Here is an 18734-nt window from a genome sequence, read left to right as displayed (position 1 = left end):
GAAGAGTAGGGTAACTAACTGTCCTGGTTTGACCAGGACTGAGGGGTTTCCTGGGATGTGGGTCTTTCAGTGAAAAAATTGATATAGTCCTGCACAAACTGGGACAGTTGGTCACCCTAAGAAAATGAGTGATTCTCACTTCTTGGTGGCTGGTGTTCTTCTCCAGTATCATCATATTGGCTGCTATGCGACTACCAAGATTAGATAGCCTATTGGCCTGGTTCCTCATCCATTGAAAGCTGGATATTTGGAGCACTCATGATCCCCTAAATTTCTCCATGTCTGGATTGGCTCCTAAGAGCTTTGCCATACTTCCAGTCTCAGCTCATGGTCTTAATGTTTGGCCTTATGGCCTGGTCTTGTGATATCTAGCATATGCCTGGACTTGTGCTCCTAAAATGAAGGCCTTCAGGCCAACCACAAGGGAAAGGGCCCTGGGCCTTGGTTCAGTCTTAGCAAGACTGACCTGACCTGCCAGGTTTGTCTCATCAAGACTTGATTATGACCAATCACTACTTCCACAGAACACCAGCAAGTTTATTGAGTAATTAAGGTGACAGCCATAGAACTTTGCAAATGCGTTTCCACAAAAGTTCTGAGTTACTTGACTATGAAAAGTGAGTTTTCATTTTAACCAACCCCCTCCTCCAATACTACCAGAAAGCATGAGATTCTGAAGAAACCTTCTCAAATCTACTCTTAATTATGGTAGCAATGTTCCAGTCTCAATTAGGTTCTTCTGGGTTCCTGGAGTTGGGAGTGAAGTGGCTCTTGAGTGGCTCCCAGCACTTGTAGTAGTTCTCATCCAAACATCTGGAGGCCTTGAGTCCCCAGTTTGTGACCGCCAGACTTAAAGATGATTCAAACATAAATGCCTGGAGGAAGTGAGGATGGGGATGAGAAAAAAGAGGTGAGATAGATAATAAACACATTTGATTAGATGTCAACAGAAGGTATGGGCAGGCAAAATCTTCCAATAACAAATCAAAGATTTGTGTGCTAGAGTGGTGAGGAGAGCAGGCTCAAGCCCTGAGTTGTGGCTCTGGTCCTATCATTTGTAAGCTGGTGAGACCTGGTACAAGACCCTTAACTTCTCAGGGCCTTAAGTTTCATTCTGTAAAATAAAATTCAGCCCTTAAGCTTCAAATTATCTTCATGGTATTATGGAACTAGGTCTGCTAGATCCAAGGGCAGACATGGGAGAATCCTGGGAATATCTATCTTCTCAGGGCCTTCACTTACTGTGGCTATGTCCTTGTGAGGAAAGGCATACTTCCCATTTTGCAGAGGAGGAATTAAGGCTAAGAGCTGGGAAACGACTTGCTTAAGGCGACAAGTCATGGCAGAACTGGGATTTGAGCCTGTCTTTTCAGGACTGTGACCAAGAGATGGGCTAGGAAAAGGGAAAAAGGGAGTGGGGAGGAGAGGGAGGTGAAGGAAATGGCAGGAATGGCTGTAGCACTTTTAAAAGTCATATCTCAGAAGTGTCTGAATGGTGGACGTTGCACTGTCAGGAGGTTTTTGTCCACAACGAAAGAATATGCAAATACTCTGTGCAGCTTAGACATTACAGCTTCATCAATTGCTGACTTTTCTTATCCACTGTGGCTTTAAAAACAAAACAAAACCAAACCCAAAAACCAAACCCTACAATTCTTATATGCTTCCATTTGGAAATTTGTAAAATACAGACAGGCAAAAGGAAAATAATAGAATTATCTTGTGCCACAACCCAAAGCACCCACATTAATTTTTGGGCTCTAATATACATTAATTTATTTTTGCCTAAAACAATGGATATGAGTATCCCTGCCTGACTTCCTGTCACAGGCTTGATGGGAAGCCTGGATGAGATCAGATGGAAGTGCTATGCAAGTTATACAGCACTATTCAAGATGCAGAAAAGGCTTTCAATAAAATTCAGTATGTCTTCAAGTTAAAAACTCTCAATAAACTAGGCATTGAAGGAACACATCACAGAATAATAAGAGCCACCTATGACAAACCCACAGCCAGCATCATACTGAATGGGGAAAAGCTGGAAGCATTCCCTTTGAAAACCAGCATAAGACAAGGATGCTCTCTCTCACCACTCCTATTCAACGTAGTCTTAGAAGTCGTGGCAAAGAGTAATCAGGTAGTAGAAAGAAATAAAGTGCATCCAAATAAGAAGAGAAGAAGTCAACCTATCCCTGTTTGCAGATGACCTGATTCTATACCTAGAAAACACCATCATCTCGGCCCAAAAGCTCCTTCAACCAATAAACAACTTACAGCAAAGTTTCATGATACAAATTCAATGTACAAAAATCACTAGCATTCCTATACACCAACAACAGTCAAGCTGAAAGCCAAATCAGGAAAGCAATCTCATTCACAACTGCCACAAAAAGAATAAAATACCTAGGAATACCCCTAACCAGAGAGGTGAAAGGTCTCTACAATGAGAATTACAAAACACTGCTCAAAGAAATCAGAGAAGACAGAAACAAATGGAAAAACTTTCCATGCTCATGGGTAGGAAGAATCAGTATCATTAAGATGACTATGCTATCCAAAGCAATGTAAAGATTCAATGCTGTTCGTATCAAAATACCAATGACATTCTTCACAGAACTAGGAAAGACTATTTTAAAATTCATATGGAACCAAAAAAGAGCCCAAATACCCAAGGCTATCCTAAGCAAAAAGAATGAAGCAGGAGGCATCAAGCTACCCAACTTCAACGTATACTACAAGGCTATAGTAACCAAAACAGCATGGTAGTGATACAGAAACAGGCACATAGACCAATGGAACAGAATAGAGAGCCCAGAAATAAGGCCACACACCTGTAACCATCTGATTTTCAATGAAGCTAACAAAAACAAGCAATGGGGAAAGGACTATCTATTCAATAAATGGTGCTGGGACAACTGGTTAGTCATATGCAGAAGATTTAAACTGGACCCCTTCCGTACACCATATACAAAAACCAACCCATAATGGATTAAGGACTTAAATGTAAAACCCAAAACTATAAAAACTCTGGAAGATGACCTAGGCAATACCATTCAAGACATAGGCATGGGCAAAGATTTCATGACAAAAACATCCAAAGCAATTGGCAACAAAAGCAAAAATTGACAAATGGGATCTAATTAAACTTAAGAGCTTTTGCAGAGCAAAAGAAACTACCAACAGAGTAAATAGACAACCTACAGAATGGGAGAAAATATCTGCAAATGACGCATCTGACAAATGTCTAATATCCAACATCTATAAGGAACTTAAACAGATTTACAAGAAAAAACAATCCCATTAAAAAGTGGGCAAAGGACATGAACAGATGCTTTTCAAAGGAAGACATACGTGCAGCCAACAAGCAAATGAAAAAAAGCTAAATATCACTTATCATTAGAGAAATGCAAATCAAAACTACATGAGATACCATCTCATACCAGTCTGAATGGTATTAGTAAAAAGCCAAAAAATCACAGATGTTGCTACGGTTGTGGAGAAAAGGGAACGCTTACACACTGTTGGTGAGAGTATAAATTAGTTCAACCACTGTGGAAGGCAGTGTGGTGATTCCTCAAAGAGCTAAAAAAAGAACTACCATTCTACCCAGCAATCCCATTTCTGGGTATTTACCCAAAGGAATGTAAATCATTCTACCATAAAGACACATACATGCAAATATTCATTGCAGCACTATTCTCAATAGCAAAGACATAAAATCAACTTAATGCCCATCAATGACAGACTGAATAAAGAATATGTGGCATATATATATATATATATATATATATATATATATATATTGTAAAACCCAAAACTATAAAACTCTGGAAGACGACCTAGGCAATACCATTCAGGACATAGGCATGGGCAAAGATTTCATGACAAAAACATCCAAAGCAATTGGCAACAAAAGAAAAGTTGACAAATGGGATCTAATTAAAGTTAAGAGCTTTATACACACACACACACACACACACACACACAATGGGATACTATGCAGCCATAAAAAAGAACAAGATCATGTGTTTCTCAGGAACACGATGGAGCTGGAGGCCATTATCCTTAGCAAACTAAGAGGAACAGAAAACCAAATATTGTATGTTCTCACTTCTAAATGGGAGCTAAATGGTGAGAACTCGTGGACACAAAGACGGGAACAACAGACACTGATGCCTACTTGAGAATAGAGGGTGGGAGGAGGGAGAGAATCAGAAAAAATAACTATTGGGTACTATTTAGTACCCGAGTGATGAAATAATCTGTACAATAAACCCCTGTGACATCAGTTTACCTATATAACAAATCTGCACGTGTACACCTGAACCTCAAATGAAAGTTAAAAATAAATAAAGAAATAAAAGAAAAAAATGAATAAGACCTAGTATTTGATAGCATAACAGGGTGACTATAGTCAATAAAAATTTAATTGCACATTTTAAAATAACTGAAAGAATGTAATTGGATTGTTTGTAACACAAAGGATAAATGCTTGAGGTAATAGATACCCCATTTATCTTGATGTGATTATTACATATCATATGCCTGTATCATAATATCTCATGTACCCCATAAATATACATACTTATTATGTATCCATAATTATAATAAATAATAAGTAATAAAGATTTTTAAAAAGCACTATTCAGATATAAGGATCATTATGGCCATTCCTATTGTCTCTTTGCTGACTGCTTCTTAAAAGCCTCTCCATTTGGCTGGATTAACAAAATCCCCATCGCAGCTGACTTTGAAGATGGTATTGTACCAAGTTAATCACTCCAAACAAGAATAAGGATAAGGCATGTAGATAGACCTGGGTCTGAATTATATAACGGGAAATGGTGAGGACGACCGAAAGTTAGGTCTATGTAAGATGTTGGACCCTCTGCCATCAGGTATTCTGGCTCCTTGATACCCAGGGCCTCCCATCCTAATAGGAGAGCTCTTTCTCACTAGTAATTCAAAGCATTGCTCCTTATAGAAACAGCCCTGTCCTACGCCTCACTGTTGTGAAACACAGCTCCCTCATAACATTGAGCACCCAAAGCCAAACTGGGGGACCAAAGGTTATTGAGTGGCAACTCTGGAATAGCCTCCAGGAATGCACCTCCAGGAGACTTCAGAGGTAATAGCTTAACTGAGACTGCCAAACTGCATCTCTTTGAGATGTAGGGGTTCTACAGAAACTCCACAGAGGCCCTTGAAGGGGGAAATAGAGCCAAAGCAAGAAAATGGGACTCTGTACACCCTCCTTTTGCAAAGGAGCTCCACCAACTCTGGCTCCAGGGTTGGACTGAAAGCAAACTGCAGTGGACAGATGGACAGATAATGCTCACTGCTTAGGGTAGTTTGCAAGCATGAAGCAGGCAGGTCTGTGCTACAGATTTTAAACCAGGTAGCATTGAAGGCATTTATTTTAAAAAGTAAAGCAAATTTGCATGTGATTTAGCATAAAATTATTCCCCGTGGACCATAAACTCTACCTCGAAGAATGCAAAAATAAAATAAAATCAAGCACAGCAGCCAACTGCAATTGTGTTTAGCCTCAATGTTTGCAGCCTGACACAGGAGGAATACAAAACAGGTTTTAAATCCCATCAGTTGCATCCATGCCAAAGTAGAGCAAAGGAAAATGCAAAAAACAGCTGCGAATTGCTTCTCACAAGCCCTGACTATAGTGAGGCAAGGGCTTTTTGACCCTCCTTGGCTTGAAACATGTGCTGTAGGTGAGATCCTGCCTCCGCTACTACTGTGGCCCTGGAGGATTACTTCAAAAAGCAGAAGACGGAAACATAGCATAAGCCCAGGGCTGCACATGGATGCAGGAAAAGGCTTCACATGGTATTGATAATATTCCCTTACATTTGAATAGTGTTGGACAATCTGTTAGGTTAACCCATAGCCATCTGCTGGGTTAGATACTATACCCATTTTATAGATGGGGAAAATGAAGCACAGAGAAGCTAAGTGAGTTGTTCAAGATCCCACAGGAACTAAGAGATGGGACTTGAACTCAGAACCCAGGTCTGACTCCAAGTCCAAAGATCTTTCTACACCACCACAACAGAAGTCTAGTATACACACAAGGATGTGTGTATATATACATGTAAACATACTTATGCAGTCATTAACTCTCCCCCTTTTGACTCTTCCTCTGTGACTTTGGAGAAATGAAAAATGGCCACCCCTCTCAGCAAGGGTGGGGAGTTCAGAGGCCGCTGGAATCTGGCAGTTAACATACTTACCATGGTGCCATCGGCAATCCTCTCAGGTGCCAGCTTGGCCTTGCTGGCCTTCTTAAAGCAGTCAGCATCAGGTCCATGGGGGGTCATTGTGCTGTGTAGACTGCCTCCCCCTGGCAGGAACCCACCTTGCTTTGCCTCATAGTGACCTCGGATGAGTCCCATGAACTCACTCATGCAGTTCCCTGGGAAGGTTGAAGCAGTATTATTTTTATTATCCAAGGCAAGACCAGTAAAACACAAAGACCCCTTAAACATTATTTCTGCAGAATTCTGAGAACATAGGAGAAACTAATAAATTGTATAGGATTAATAAAGAATACGAATTGACAGAAGAACAATCACAAAACATTCATATTTGGCATTCTTGGCAGGCACAGCTCTACTCCATGGCCATGTGGATTATCAGAGGTCTCGAGTTCTACTCTCTGACAGGAATCAGGCTAGATCTAAAGAAAATCAGGGCCCAGAGAAGATAATAATAATTAAAATGCTAGTCATAATAGAGAGTGAATGTACTCTATCATCTAAGCTTACAAGCCCTGTTTCAAAGTTATCTTATCTCCCAGATCATAACCCTTTCCCAAGTAGCTCCACTGTAGGACACAGCAACACCATATTTCTAATTCCCAATCTAGAAGGCTTAGATTGAGGGTGTGTGGTTTTGATGGATGATGATGTAATGAAAAGAACCCCAGACTTAAAGTCCATTATCAAATGATAATCTGTGTGAAAGAATCTTGGTATGTGTATAAAACAGACCATAAATGCTATTTATTATAACAAATATTATCTTCTATAGATGAATGTGTTATCCTCTTGTTTTTCTGTTCTTCAAAATGTCTTTTGGATTTATTTTTATTTTTTCTAGTTCCACTGATACCCTATTCATAGAGTCCTAAATCTTAAAATTGGAAGGGATCCTTACTTCTACTCAATGTAGAAGAAATTTCTATGTCTTTCCTGACTGATTACCTCCTGGGCTCTGCCTGGATGTGAATGGAAGCTCTCCACTCTACAAAGCATATCATATTATTTAAGAGCTCTGTGTGTAAGAAAGTTCTTATATTAAATGGAAATTTGCTTTTATATGAGTTAAATTCATTGGTCCTAGTTGTGCTTTCTAGAGTCACACAAAATTTAACAAAAATCACCATGCTTCCACTCTTCCAATCTTATGCTTCTATTGAAATAAAGCTCTTTATTAGAGTAGCAATGCAATAGAGCAGGAATTAAAGAAATATAACACCTGAGCAAATTTAAGTGCCTTTGCATCTCAAACCACACATCTACTTACCCATTCATTCATCTGTCCTTTTACCACTTCACCCATCTGCCCATCCAGTCAGCCAGCATATATAATTAGATACTGTGCTGGGTACCGTGAGACAGAGATGAATAAGAAATGGCTTTTAAAGCTACTTAAAAAAGAAATAATTAACAACAACAACAACACAGCCTTTAAAGCTACTCATAGTCTGTCCTGTGAGAGTACTGAGAGTGCAAACCAAGGACAGAATAGAGAGATGTGGCAGTGGCAACCCTTACAAAATCAAACACTGGACATGATACATGCCTGCCCTTCTTGCTTACATGTGTAGTATAACCAAGTGCCAAATGATTTTATAATTGACTAAGCAGCCACACCCACCCTGCTCAGAAACAGAAAGCTACTGCAGGCCCCTACAAAGTGAGTGAGAGTGTGTGAGCTCCTGCTGAAGAGGTGAGACCCAGATCATAGCTCTACTTGTCTCTCTATGAAGTGGAAATACAGAAAAAGAAGCAAATGTAAGCATAAATTGTCTATGTTTTAAAAACAGTTCAGCTCATGACTGAAATTTGGTGTCAAGCTCCTTGCTCTAGTATGTGCCCTCGCGGTCACCTTCATGGCTTAATTTTAAGAAGAAAGCAAAATAGAACTCAGCTTTGATCTGAATATGAATTTAGATAGCAGTGAGCTTGGTGATGACATTTCTATAACATTTTCTGTGTTTCAAAGGACAGTGGGAGGATAGACCTTGCCTTTCTGATTAAAGCTGAATCTAGGCCGGGCGCCGTGGCTCACGCCTGTAATCCCAGAACTTTGGGAGGCCGAGGCGTGTGGATCACGAGGTCAAGAGATCGAGACCATCCTGGCCAACATGGTGAAACCCTGTCTCCACTAAAAATACAAAAAATTAGCCGGGCGTGGTCACGGGCGCCTGTAGTCCCAGCTACTCAGGAGGCTGAGGCAGGAGAATGGCGTGAACCCTGGAGGCAGAGCTTGCAGTGAGCCGAGATCGAGCCACTGCACTCCAGCCTAGGCGACAGAGCAAGACTCCGTCTCAAAAAAAAAAAAAAAAAAAAAAAAGCCAAATTTAGTTGACTAAGGCACATTAAGATGACTGGAGGAAATATTTCTATAGAAATAATTCTCCATTTTCTCTTATAATAAAGTCACATCAAAGTAGCAAAGATTTTGAGTATTGCCAAGGCAATATTTTTAATATCTCTGGAAAACTCATTTCTAACCTGGGGTTCTGTGGTTTTTTCCAACTAACTCAGAGTACCCATACCTTTGTAAGATCTACCCTGGGGCCATATTTACTTTGAGAGTCATTAAAAAGCTATAGGAGGCATCTCTCGAGGTTATTTGTGTCAGCAAGTCTGAACTACAAATAAAAATTAAGGAGTGGGTTGAGACCCTACAGCACAGTAGCAAACTTGTCTAAATCAGATGACTCTATTATTCCTCCACCTAGGGACGGGGACACGCCCTAGGCCAGTATTTCTCAACAAGTCTGTAAACCTCCTTCATCAGAATCCCCTGACTTGCCAGTGAAAAATGTAGATTCTAGCCAGCCATGGTGGCTCATGCCTGTAATCCCAGCACTTTGGGAAGTCAAGGCAGGTGGATTGCTTGAGTTTAGGAGTTCAAGACCAGCCTGGGCAACATGGCAAGACCCTGTCTGTACTAAAAATACAAAAAAAAAAAAAAAGCCAGATGTGGTGGTGCACACCTGTGGTCCAAGCTACTCAGGAGACTGAGCGGGGAGGATCACTTGAGCCTGGGGGGTGGAGGTTGCAGTGAGCTGAGATTGTGTCACCTGCATCCCAGCCTGGGTGACAGAGCGAGACCCTGTCTCAAAAAAAACGGCAGATTCAGCATCACTTGTGGGAACTTGTTAAAAATGCAAATTCTTAGGTCCTATCCCAGACCTACTGAAGCAGAAATTCTGAGGATGGAGCCCAGTAATCTGTGTTTAAATAAACCTTCCAGCTGACTCTGATACATGGTAAAATGTAAGAACCACTACAGGCACACAGAGTAACCTCACTACAAGAACAAGAGTGAAATGGTGAATTATTATTAAGGAGTAGCACATGAAGTACAGACTATAAGCCAGGGCAATTTTCTCTCCTTGACAACAGGTCCTCTAGGTCACTAACTTCCAGGAGGAGAAAAGTTAGAGTCTTTAGTAGGCTTGACAGTTTTTAGAAACGACTTATGATGCTATTCACAAAATAGCTGGTGTCTTTGCAGTGGTTACTGATTGTTTTCTTTTCTCTACCATGATGGTGTCATCTGAAAAGGGGGATGCTGGCATTTGACCATGGAGTGGCCTTCGTCCAGCCTGAGGGCCTTCATTCCTGGTGCTATAAAATAGCTAAATTGGCCATTCAGTGCACTGTTGTGTTCTGTTGAGCCCTGACACCGGGGAACTGGTATATATAGAGAGGGACCTATTATAAACAGAAGGCCGTGGAGTTTACTAAAGAAAGGAATTTGTTTTCTAGAATGTTCCAGGTTGAATGCCTCTTAGAGTCTTTCCAGAACTCTATGTACAAAAAAATGCACATTCCAGGAAGTAGAATTGCACATTGACCTTTGATTGGATTTTCAGCTAGCTATTACACAATTAAAAATGTCAACCTCACTAAGTACCGCCATGAAGTACTTTATTTATTCTTGCTGATGCATTCACTTATTAAATAAATATTTATTAGAAACATGCTATATATCAGGCACTATGCTAGCCATACCAGTTAGTGGTCATGAGTGTTTGCTCTGGTATCAGACAGCCTGCAATTAACTTAACTTGCTGTGACTCTACACTTAACTTGCTGTGAGTCCTTGAGAGAGTTACTTAATCCCTCTTCTGTAAGTTTAATTTTCTGGAAAAAAAAAAAAAAAAAAAAAAAAAAAGTGGGGGGGACAATAATACTACCTGTCTCTTACAAATATCATAAACACTTCATGAGTTAGTTTTTTAAAAAACTTGTAACAGGGCCATAGAAATTGGCCAATAATTATTAGGTGCTAAGAATAATAATATTAATAAAATAAAAATGCTAGATTTGTTAGGTATTGTACTAGGCAACAAATGTTCTGCAGAAACTCTTTCCAGAATAGAGTCCATTCCTTAATGCAGGCTGCAGTCTGCTTCGCCCTGCCAAAATAATTGGAGAAGGCACATTTCTGTCTTTCTCTCTCTCTCTCTTTTTATTTCTCTGGTTCTCTGAACCAGACTTAGGTGATGAACTTTCCCAAAACAACAGACTAACTAACAACCTCCCCAGCAGTCCCCAAAAGGAAACATCTAAGATGTGAGGAAACTTGTTTAGAAGCCTTTCTAACAAGGCTTCTAAACTTTACCAGCCTTTCTGCCTCTTACAGGGACAGAGAAACTGGGAATTAGGCTCAGAGTCAATGCATTACTGTTGATACAGTTTGGATGTATGTTCCCTCCAACTCTCATGTTGAAATGTGATCCCCAGTGTTGGAGGTGGGGCCTGGTTTGAGGTGTTTGGGTAATGGAGGCAGATCCCTCATAAATGGCTTTGTGCCATCATGATGGTTATGAGTGAGTTCTCACTCTATGTCCCATGCTGTTCACATGAGGTTTGGCTGTTCAAAAGAGGCTGGGACTTCCTCCTTTCTCTTGCTTGCTCTCATCATGTGATATGCCAGCTTCCCCTTGCCTGCCACCAAGATTGTGTTTCTTGAGGCCTCATTAGAAACAGATCCCAGCACCATGCTGCTTGTACAGCCTGCATAACCATGAGCCAAATGAACCTCTTTTCATTATAAATTAAGTAGCCTCAGGTATTCCTTTATAGCAACAAAGAATGGACTAACACAACTACCATCCCTTAAAGAGATTAAAGCTTGGGGATCAGCACTAGACCTTGTGAGGCAGGATCCTGAATTCAAGCCAGGGTTGGTGTCCAGAAATAACCCAGGCATTATTCCCAATGTGTAGCACTCACTGCTTTGTTGTCTCTTTGGCTTGCAAATGTGGCTTGGTAAAAGAGAGACTTACTGTGGTAATAAGGAGGCCTGAAGGTCTTATCAGCAACCCCCCATCGAGGTGGGAAGATGACAAAATCAGCAATGGCCACTCCAGGGCGGACAGACTTAGCAGTCAACACTGTGAAAATGGATGGGTCCTGTGAACACACAAGGAGAGACTGAACACACGATGCAAGGGAAGTGACTGGACAATGACACGCATTTCATGCATACATGAAGGTGTTTGCATGTGACATTCTAATTTCTTTTTATTTATTTATTTATTTATATTCAACTTTTAATTTCAACTTTTATTTTAGATACAGGCGTACATATGCAGGTTTGTTACATGGGTATATTGTGTGATACTGAGGTTTGGGGTAGGGATCTGATATGGTTTGGCTGTGTCCCCACCCAAATCTCATCCTGAATTGTAGCTTCCATAATCCCCACATGTTGTGAGAAGAACCCGGTGGGAGGTAACTGAATCATGGGGGCCGGTTTTTCCCATGCTGTTCTCATGATAGTGAATAAGCCTCACAAGATCCGATGGTTTTATAAAGGGCAGTTCCCCAACACATGCTCTCTTGATTGCCTCCATGTAAGACATGCTTTTGCTCCTCCTTCGCCGTCCACCATGATTGTGAGGCCTCCCCAGCCATGTGGAACTGTGGATACATTAAACCCCTTTTTCTTTATAAAGTACCCAGTCTCGGGTATTTCTTCATAGCAGTATGAAAATGGACTAATGGGCCAGGCATGGTGGCTCACGCTTGTAATCCCAGCACTTTGGGAGGCCGAGGCAGGCGGATCACGAGGTCAGGAGATCGAGACCATGGTGAAACCCCATCTCTACTAAAAAAATACAAAAAATTAGCCGGGTGTGGTGGCGGGTGCCTGTAGTCCCAGCTACTCGGAGAGGCTGAGGCAGGAGAATGGCGTGAACCCGGGAGGCGGAGCTTGCAGTGAGCCGAGATTGCGCCACTGCACTCCAGCCTAGGCGACAGAGCAAGACTCCATCTCAAAAAAAAAAAAAAAAAAAAAGAAAATGGACTAATACAGGATCCCATCACCCAGGTAGTGAGCATAGTATCCAATAGGTAGTTTTTCCACCCTCCCCCTTCTAGTAGTCTCCAGTGTCTATTTTTCTCATGTTTATGTCCATGGGTGCTCAATGTTTAGCTCCCACTTGTAAGTGAAAACATGCAGAATTTGGTTTTCTATTCCTGCATTAATTTGCTTAGGATTATGGCTTCCAGCTGCGTCCATGTTGCTGCAAACGGACAGCCTAATTTCTGATCAAACAACAGAAGTCTGGGCTTGTCATCAAGGTGCAATAATCACTCATATGACTTTTTCCTCTTGCTGTGCTTGAGGCAAAATGAATTAACACCAGCTAAAAGGATTCTGAGCTGCTTTTTCACCCTGCTGAGCCCACATTACATGCAACTTATTACCCCGTGGGTCTGAGAACCAACGGTGCCTGCTTCTCAACCTCAGGTCAAGTTGACTAGAGCTGAGATGTGCAGCAGAAGGGATGCTCAGAGCAAAGTGGAAATAGAAATAAAGCAAAATCCAAGTTTTGGTGTAGATGTGCTCCTCTTTGGGAGAATACAGAGATTCCAGATTGTATCCATTGGCAGAAAAGTCTGAGAAGTGGTTCATTGCTTTCCTACCTTTGTTTGACTTTCAGGTCTAAAACACAACATTTACATCAGTAGTCTTCATAGCGGTAGTGTAGAGATGGGATAGGTCGAGGGACGAGATTATACTTTTTAAAAATCTTCAGAATTCTTTAGTGAGATTGAGATTCAATTTAATTGAAATCAACAATCATGTTCCCTTTCAGATGCCATACAAGAGTCTGGAGATTCAAAGATCATGGGGATCGATTCCCTGCTTCTTTAGCATTAATTGTGGGGTGGGGGTTGGGCAGCTAATTCTACCTGAAAGGGTCAAGGAAGGCTTCAAAGAGGAGGTGACATTTGAGGTAGGTCTTCAAGAATGAACAGAAAAAAAGAAAGAGAGAGAGAAAGAGAGAGAGAAAGGAAGGAAAGAAGGAAAGAAGGAAGGAAGGAGCATATGTACCCTTGAACCTAAAACAAAAGTTAAAAAAAAAAGAAAGAAAGGAAGGAAGTGGGGGGGATGGGGGAGAAAAGGGAGGGAGGGAGGAAGGACTAAGGAAGTGGGAAGGAAGGGAAATGACATTTTTATCACTGAAAACACATAAAAGTGCACAGAGATTTTGTTAAGAGGAGAGAAGGCTAAAACCCCAGTGCATTGACAGAAGGGAGAGGGGCAAGAGGTGATACTGGAAAATGAGTCCAGGGACAGATGGTGAAGAGCATCAAACACCATGCTTCAGAGCTCAGACTTAATCCTAAGCCGTGGGAAGCCTGCAAAGGCTTTCTAATGAATACAGTGATGGCATGATCAGAACTGAATTTTGGAAAAATAACTATTGCAGCAATACAGAGAAGATTGCACCTGTGTAAATTCAAATAAAAATAAACCCAACCCTTATTGCTGTGAGAATTGACATTTCTTCATCTGTCACGGGAAATGGTCTGAAATTATTAAAGCAAAGGTAGTGAATCACAAATAAAGCTTTATCTGTGTCTCAGGATCCTTTTTCGTGCTGTTTGGTGTCTGATGTCTCACTTTTCTTTTCCCCTTTGCTTTTATTAAGAGTTGCTGCTGTTTGGAGAGGTAGTTTTGTCCCCCCAGAGATAAACTGAACTGGCTCAAGATAATCCTTTTGCCTCTGAGTCTCTGACTTCTGCTCTAATTATCCTTGCAGCCTGTGGGTTAGGTTCATCTCTTATGAAGTGAGCTGCATAATGAACTGCCCCCCGGGGTCTCAGAACCATCACTTTATTAAGAATGTAGGGTCTTGGGAGCCTCCACTGTAGACCAGAGACCATTTGTGGCCCCCTAACTGAGTGAAAAATATGACCAAGTTCATGATCTAGAATTTCTTTGGTTTAAACTCAAGCACTGAAAGTTATGAGTAACTTTAGAAGTGGGCTGTTTGCTGTGTCACTGCCAAATACAGCCAGGAGTGAAGGCACTGGGGTGAGAAGTCAGAGATCATAGAGGAGGCTCTTGAGAGTTGTGAGGTCAGAGACTTCTCCAAATTCATAAAGTTCTTTTCTCCTCATTCTACCACCGACATTAACCCTTGGTTGTTTTGGGGGATAAATTTTCCACAAAGAAACTAAGTGTTTATCCACTTAGTCTGGCAAACACAAGTCAGAGTATCACGAACGCTCTGTAGAGAATGAAGCTGTGTTCACAGAGGAATATTGAGTATCTGGCTTCGCTTCCCTACTAGCTATGTTATTTACTCCTTCAGCAAACGACAGATGACTATATCTAGGGCTTCCAATGGTGACATTGGGAATGTTGGGTCTGTAAATGTCAGACCCCTCCCACCCAAGGGTTGCCTTATCCCAAGGCCCCTACAGGGTTCAGACTTACTGCATGGTCAAAGGCCACCGAGTTGATAACCATGAAATTCTTCAGGTTGTACTTGTAGGGTGTATAATTCCCGTGCCAGGCCACAACATTGAATGGGGAGACATCCTAATCACAAAAAGCAGGAAAGGATGATTTTACCATCTAATGCTTGTATAGCTGTGATCCCACAATATGTACTGAGCATACCTCTCTCTTCTTTTGATTTGATTTTGTTCTCGATTTAATTTTACTGTCCTTTGGGAGAAGTATAGCCCTGAATCATTTTGTGGTTGCTCCACACACCCTCTACTTAGCCACTAACCCTATTTTTCTGGTTCATAAGCTGCAGCTGCCTTCTGATCACACATGCAGCAGAAGCACAGCACATTCTCCAAGTAGTGCCTTTTCAACAATTTTTAACCTAACTGTGAGGATCTGTGGATGTCAGCAATTCTCAAACAATCTGGGCTACCTTCTGTTTCCTGGAGCAGAGAGTACCTGCTGTGCTGCTTCTCCAGGTAATTTCAGCCTAGAGGAGCTTGCAATAGACACAGTGCCTTGGTTGGTGAGTCCAGGAGAAGGGAGAAAGCCTCTAAAAGTTCCAACTCCAAGGACTTGAGATTTCAGAGCAATCCTAACATAATACTTCTTGGTCCTGTCCTGGGGTAGAAGAGGATCAGTGTCCTGCTATAAGAAGGTGGTCCCTTCCGTATCTATGGGTCTGAAAGCACTAAAGATTTTAATGAAGGCGCTACTCATAGAGGCGTGGTTAGGGTTAACTGGAATGACTAGAAATGTTGAGGTATCTGAGCCTAGCAATAGTGGGAAGACACTGCTATTCCTGGGCATGTGGAATGAGGAGGGAAATATTGTTCTAGGACTTCAGCAAGAGCTAGAACCACAAAGAAGGGTGCTACTCAGTGGTGTGCTGGTAAATATTTAACAACTAGCACTCTGAAAAAAATATATAAAGCATTGACATATAGTGTTTACTGATTTCTAAGGTGGATATAGTCTCACCATGATGATTTTCTAGCTACCAATATGACATCACCGAATACAGAGTTGGACAGAAGTGTGCATATCAGCTTTTGCAAGTCACTATGAATCAGCTCCAGCCTACCACTAGGGCTACCCAACAGGAACTGAGGTCATATGGGGGATGAAGCTACTGTCAGAAACACAGTCCTAAACAGCAAGGAAGCAGGGGAAGAAATATCCCAATTTGTCTTTCCTCCTGCCTTGCAGTTTCCTGTGGGTTGAACCCAACAGAGGCCAGCTGGCTAGGGAGCCCGGGTGATACAGTCAAACTTCCAGGACACAGATCATGGCAAAGAGGGAGAATGGATCAGTGGGGACTCACACAGAGAATAACCAGCACAGGGTCCACTTGGAAAATGCAAACCTTTCAGGGGAGCTACTGGCTGCTTCTAGAATTGTGGTTCTTTAACAGTTGTATGTAAACAATGATCTGGGGAACATGCTTAAAATGAATGCAGGTTTCCATGTCCCATCTCCAGAGCTTATCATTTGTTGCAAGGCTAGAGTAGTATCTAAGGATCTGCATTTTTTTTTGAGAGGGAGTCTTGCTCTGTCGCCCAGGCTGGAGTGCAATGGCACGATCTTGGCTCGCTGCAACCTGCGCCTCCTGGGTTCAAGCAATTCTCCTGCCTCAGCCTCCCAAGTAGCTAGGATTACAGGTGTGTGCCACCACATCTGGCTAATTTTTGTATTTTTGGTAGAGATGGGGTTTCGCCATGTTGGCCAGGCTGGTGTTGAATTCCTGACCTCAGGTGATCCGCCTGCTCTGGCCTCCCAAACTGCTGGGATTACAGGCATGAGCCACCATGCCCGGCCTAGGATCTGAATTTTAAACAAGCCTCCTTGAGGATTTCTGATGCAAATAGCCCCCGAATTTTGAGAGACCTTGACCCAGAGAATACGAGAATAACAATGTGTCTGCTTCAGGGGTTAATTTTAAGTGCCAAACTGGTTGGCCTCGGCTGGTTGGCATTATCTCTAGATGTTGCCTAAGAAGAATAACATACCTTGGAAAATATAAGGAATAAGTCAAATAGGCAAAATGAAGCAAACAAATAATGCTAAACAGAAGAGATCTTTGGGTTCTTCTTATTATATGATTATTGTATTCTAATATATATTCAGTATATTTAGTAATATGTTATAGAGTCCATATTACATTGTTGTTATTATTATTTATTAATATCTGTGCCTTTGCTTATGTCCTGAATTGCCAGCCTGGTGGTACAAACCAAGCCAAGCTAATTAACTGAATTCTACTTGTTTTGTAGAATTGCTTGTATTTGAAATAGGATGGTATTGGAGAGCATAAATCTTGGCTGATCTGTTAACTCATTTCCTTTTCAGAACATATTATGCTGCCCATATATTATGTTTTCCATACCATTTATAGAGACCTACATATTGCTAATATTTTCATTGCTTGGTGAGTAGAAAGGGCACAACCTTTGGAGTCAGACAGACATGGGTTCAAATGCTGGTTCTGCCACTTACTGTGAAATTGGTAAATTATTTATCATTACTGGCCTTTTTCATGACTATGAAAGTATCATTGACTACTAGAACTATTTGCTTTATTTGTAGTGCCGTAGTGGTATGATAACAATGAAAGGATATATGTAGTTTCTAACACTCGCCTTGGCAATCAGTAAGTGCTCAATCACTCTTCATTTCCTCCCCTGCCTGCCAACCCTCTTACTTTACCTGTTTGGCAGCAAACAGCTTGCCCTGGTATTTATTAATGACCGTGTAACCACCTGGTACTTGGCGATCCTCATACCAGGCAACGGGTATCAAGAAATCACGAGGATTGGCCAAGCCATTGGCCCCTAGAACACAGTAACCCAAAAGTCTTTTAGAAACTTCCAAAACATAAGAAAGATACCCATGGTTGCATGAAGAGAAAGGCTTTCTTTCATGTCAAGAGCTACTCCACAAATTGCTTTCATTGCTCAAAGAGTCACTGCATTTCCAGTCTGGTACCTTTTAGGAAGACCCAAGGAATCTGGTCAGAGAACAATTCACAAAAACCAGCATTACTTTCTAAGGTTGTGGAGTGACTATGGTTAACAAAACCATCTTATATGCATTATCACCTACAGGTGAGGGGAAGGGAAGAGAGAAAGAGACCTGAATGAAAAGGGAAGATCTGATAGAACTCCAGAACTTTTTCTTTTGAAGGAACCCTTGAATATTCTAGAAGTCATTGACAGTCCTTGATCTCAGATAGGAAGGGTTACACGCTGTTGCCTAAGGCATGCCTCTGCTCCTTAGACAGAACACAGATTCCAAGTCTGAAAACTGCTCTCCAGCCTGAAAAACCCTGTCTGCCACTCAGGAAGAAGTATTTAGGACCTGCCTGCTTACCTTTGCTTAGGAGTGAGTGTTTCCTCCAGAGAAAGGAAATAGATCAAAAGACCAAACATGAAAAACGTAAGGGCAAAAACAATTTAACTCAGAGGAGCGAGTTGAGGAGTGTTTTATCATTTCCAGCTCCTGGGCTTAAAAAAAATAAGTCCCCGGCTGGTTAGCAAATTATAGATATTTTCCAGAGGGTACATGTTCCATGGAACCTGGAGGCTATGCTGACTATAGAGCAGCAGGAAGCCAGAGCAGAGTGGGAAGAGTGGGCGGTGAACAGGATGACAGACGGCCCACCACGGCTCCAGCTGCCTCTTGCTGCCTCCCACCTTCCTCTGCATATTTGGATTCCTCAG

General features: G+C 41.6%; 1 protein-coding gene across 2 annotated transcripts in view; it reads right to left on the bottom strand.

The window, feature by feature from the left end:
• Positions 1-513: 513 nt before the first annotated feature.
• Positions 514-18734, bottom strand: part of HGD (homogentisate 1,2-dioxygenase) — a 55600-nt gene continuing 37379 nt past the window's right edge. For both annotated transcript variants that reach the window (XM_030801715.1, XM_030801716.1), the window contains exons 10-14: positions 17722-17846; positions 14998-15102; positions 11549-11675; positions 6249-6430; positions 514-875 (exon numbers count right to left, since the gene is read on the bottom strand). In XM_030801715.1, the coding sequence (XP_030657575.1) occupies positions 726-875; positions 6249-6430; positions 11549-11675; positions 14998-15102; positions 17722-17846 (689 nt within the window). In that variant the 3' untranslated portion in view covers positions 514-725. The remainder of the gene's footprint in view (positions 876-6248; positions 6431-11548; positions 11676-14997; positions 15103-17721; positions 17847-18734) is intronic.

This window comes from Nomascus leucogenys, chromosome 21 (assembly GCF_006542625.1).
Source record: "Nomascus leucogenys isolate Asia chromosome 21, Asia_NLE_v1, whole genome shotgun sequence".
NCBI lineage: Eukaryota > Metazoa > Chordata > Mammalia > Primates > Hylobatidae > Nomascus > Nomascus leucogenys.
This window is presented reverse-complemented; position numbering and strand designations above follow the sequence as displayed.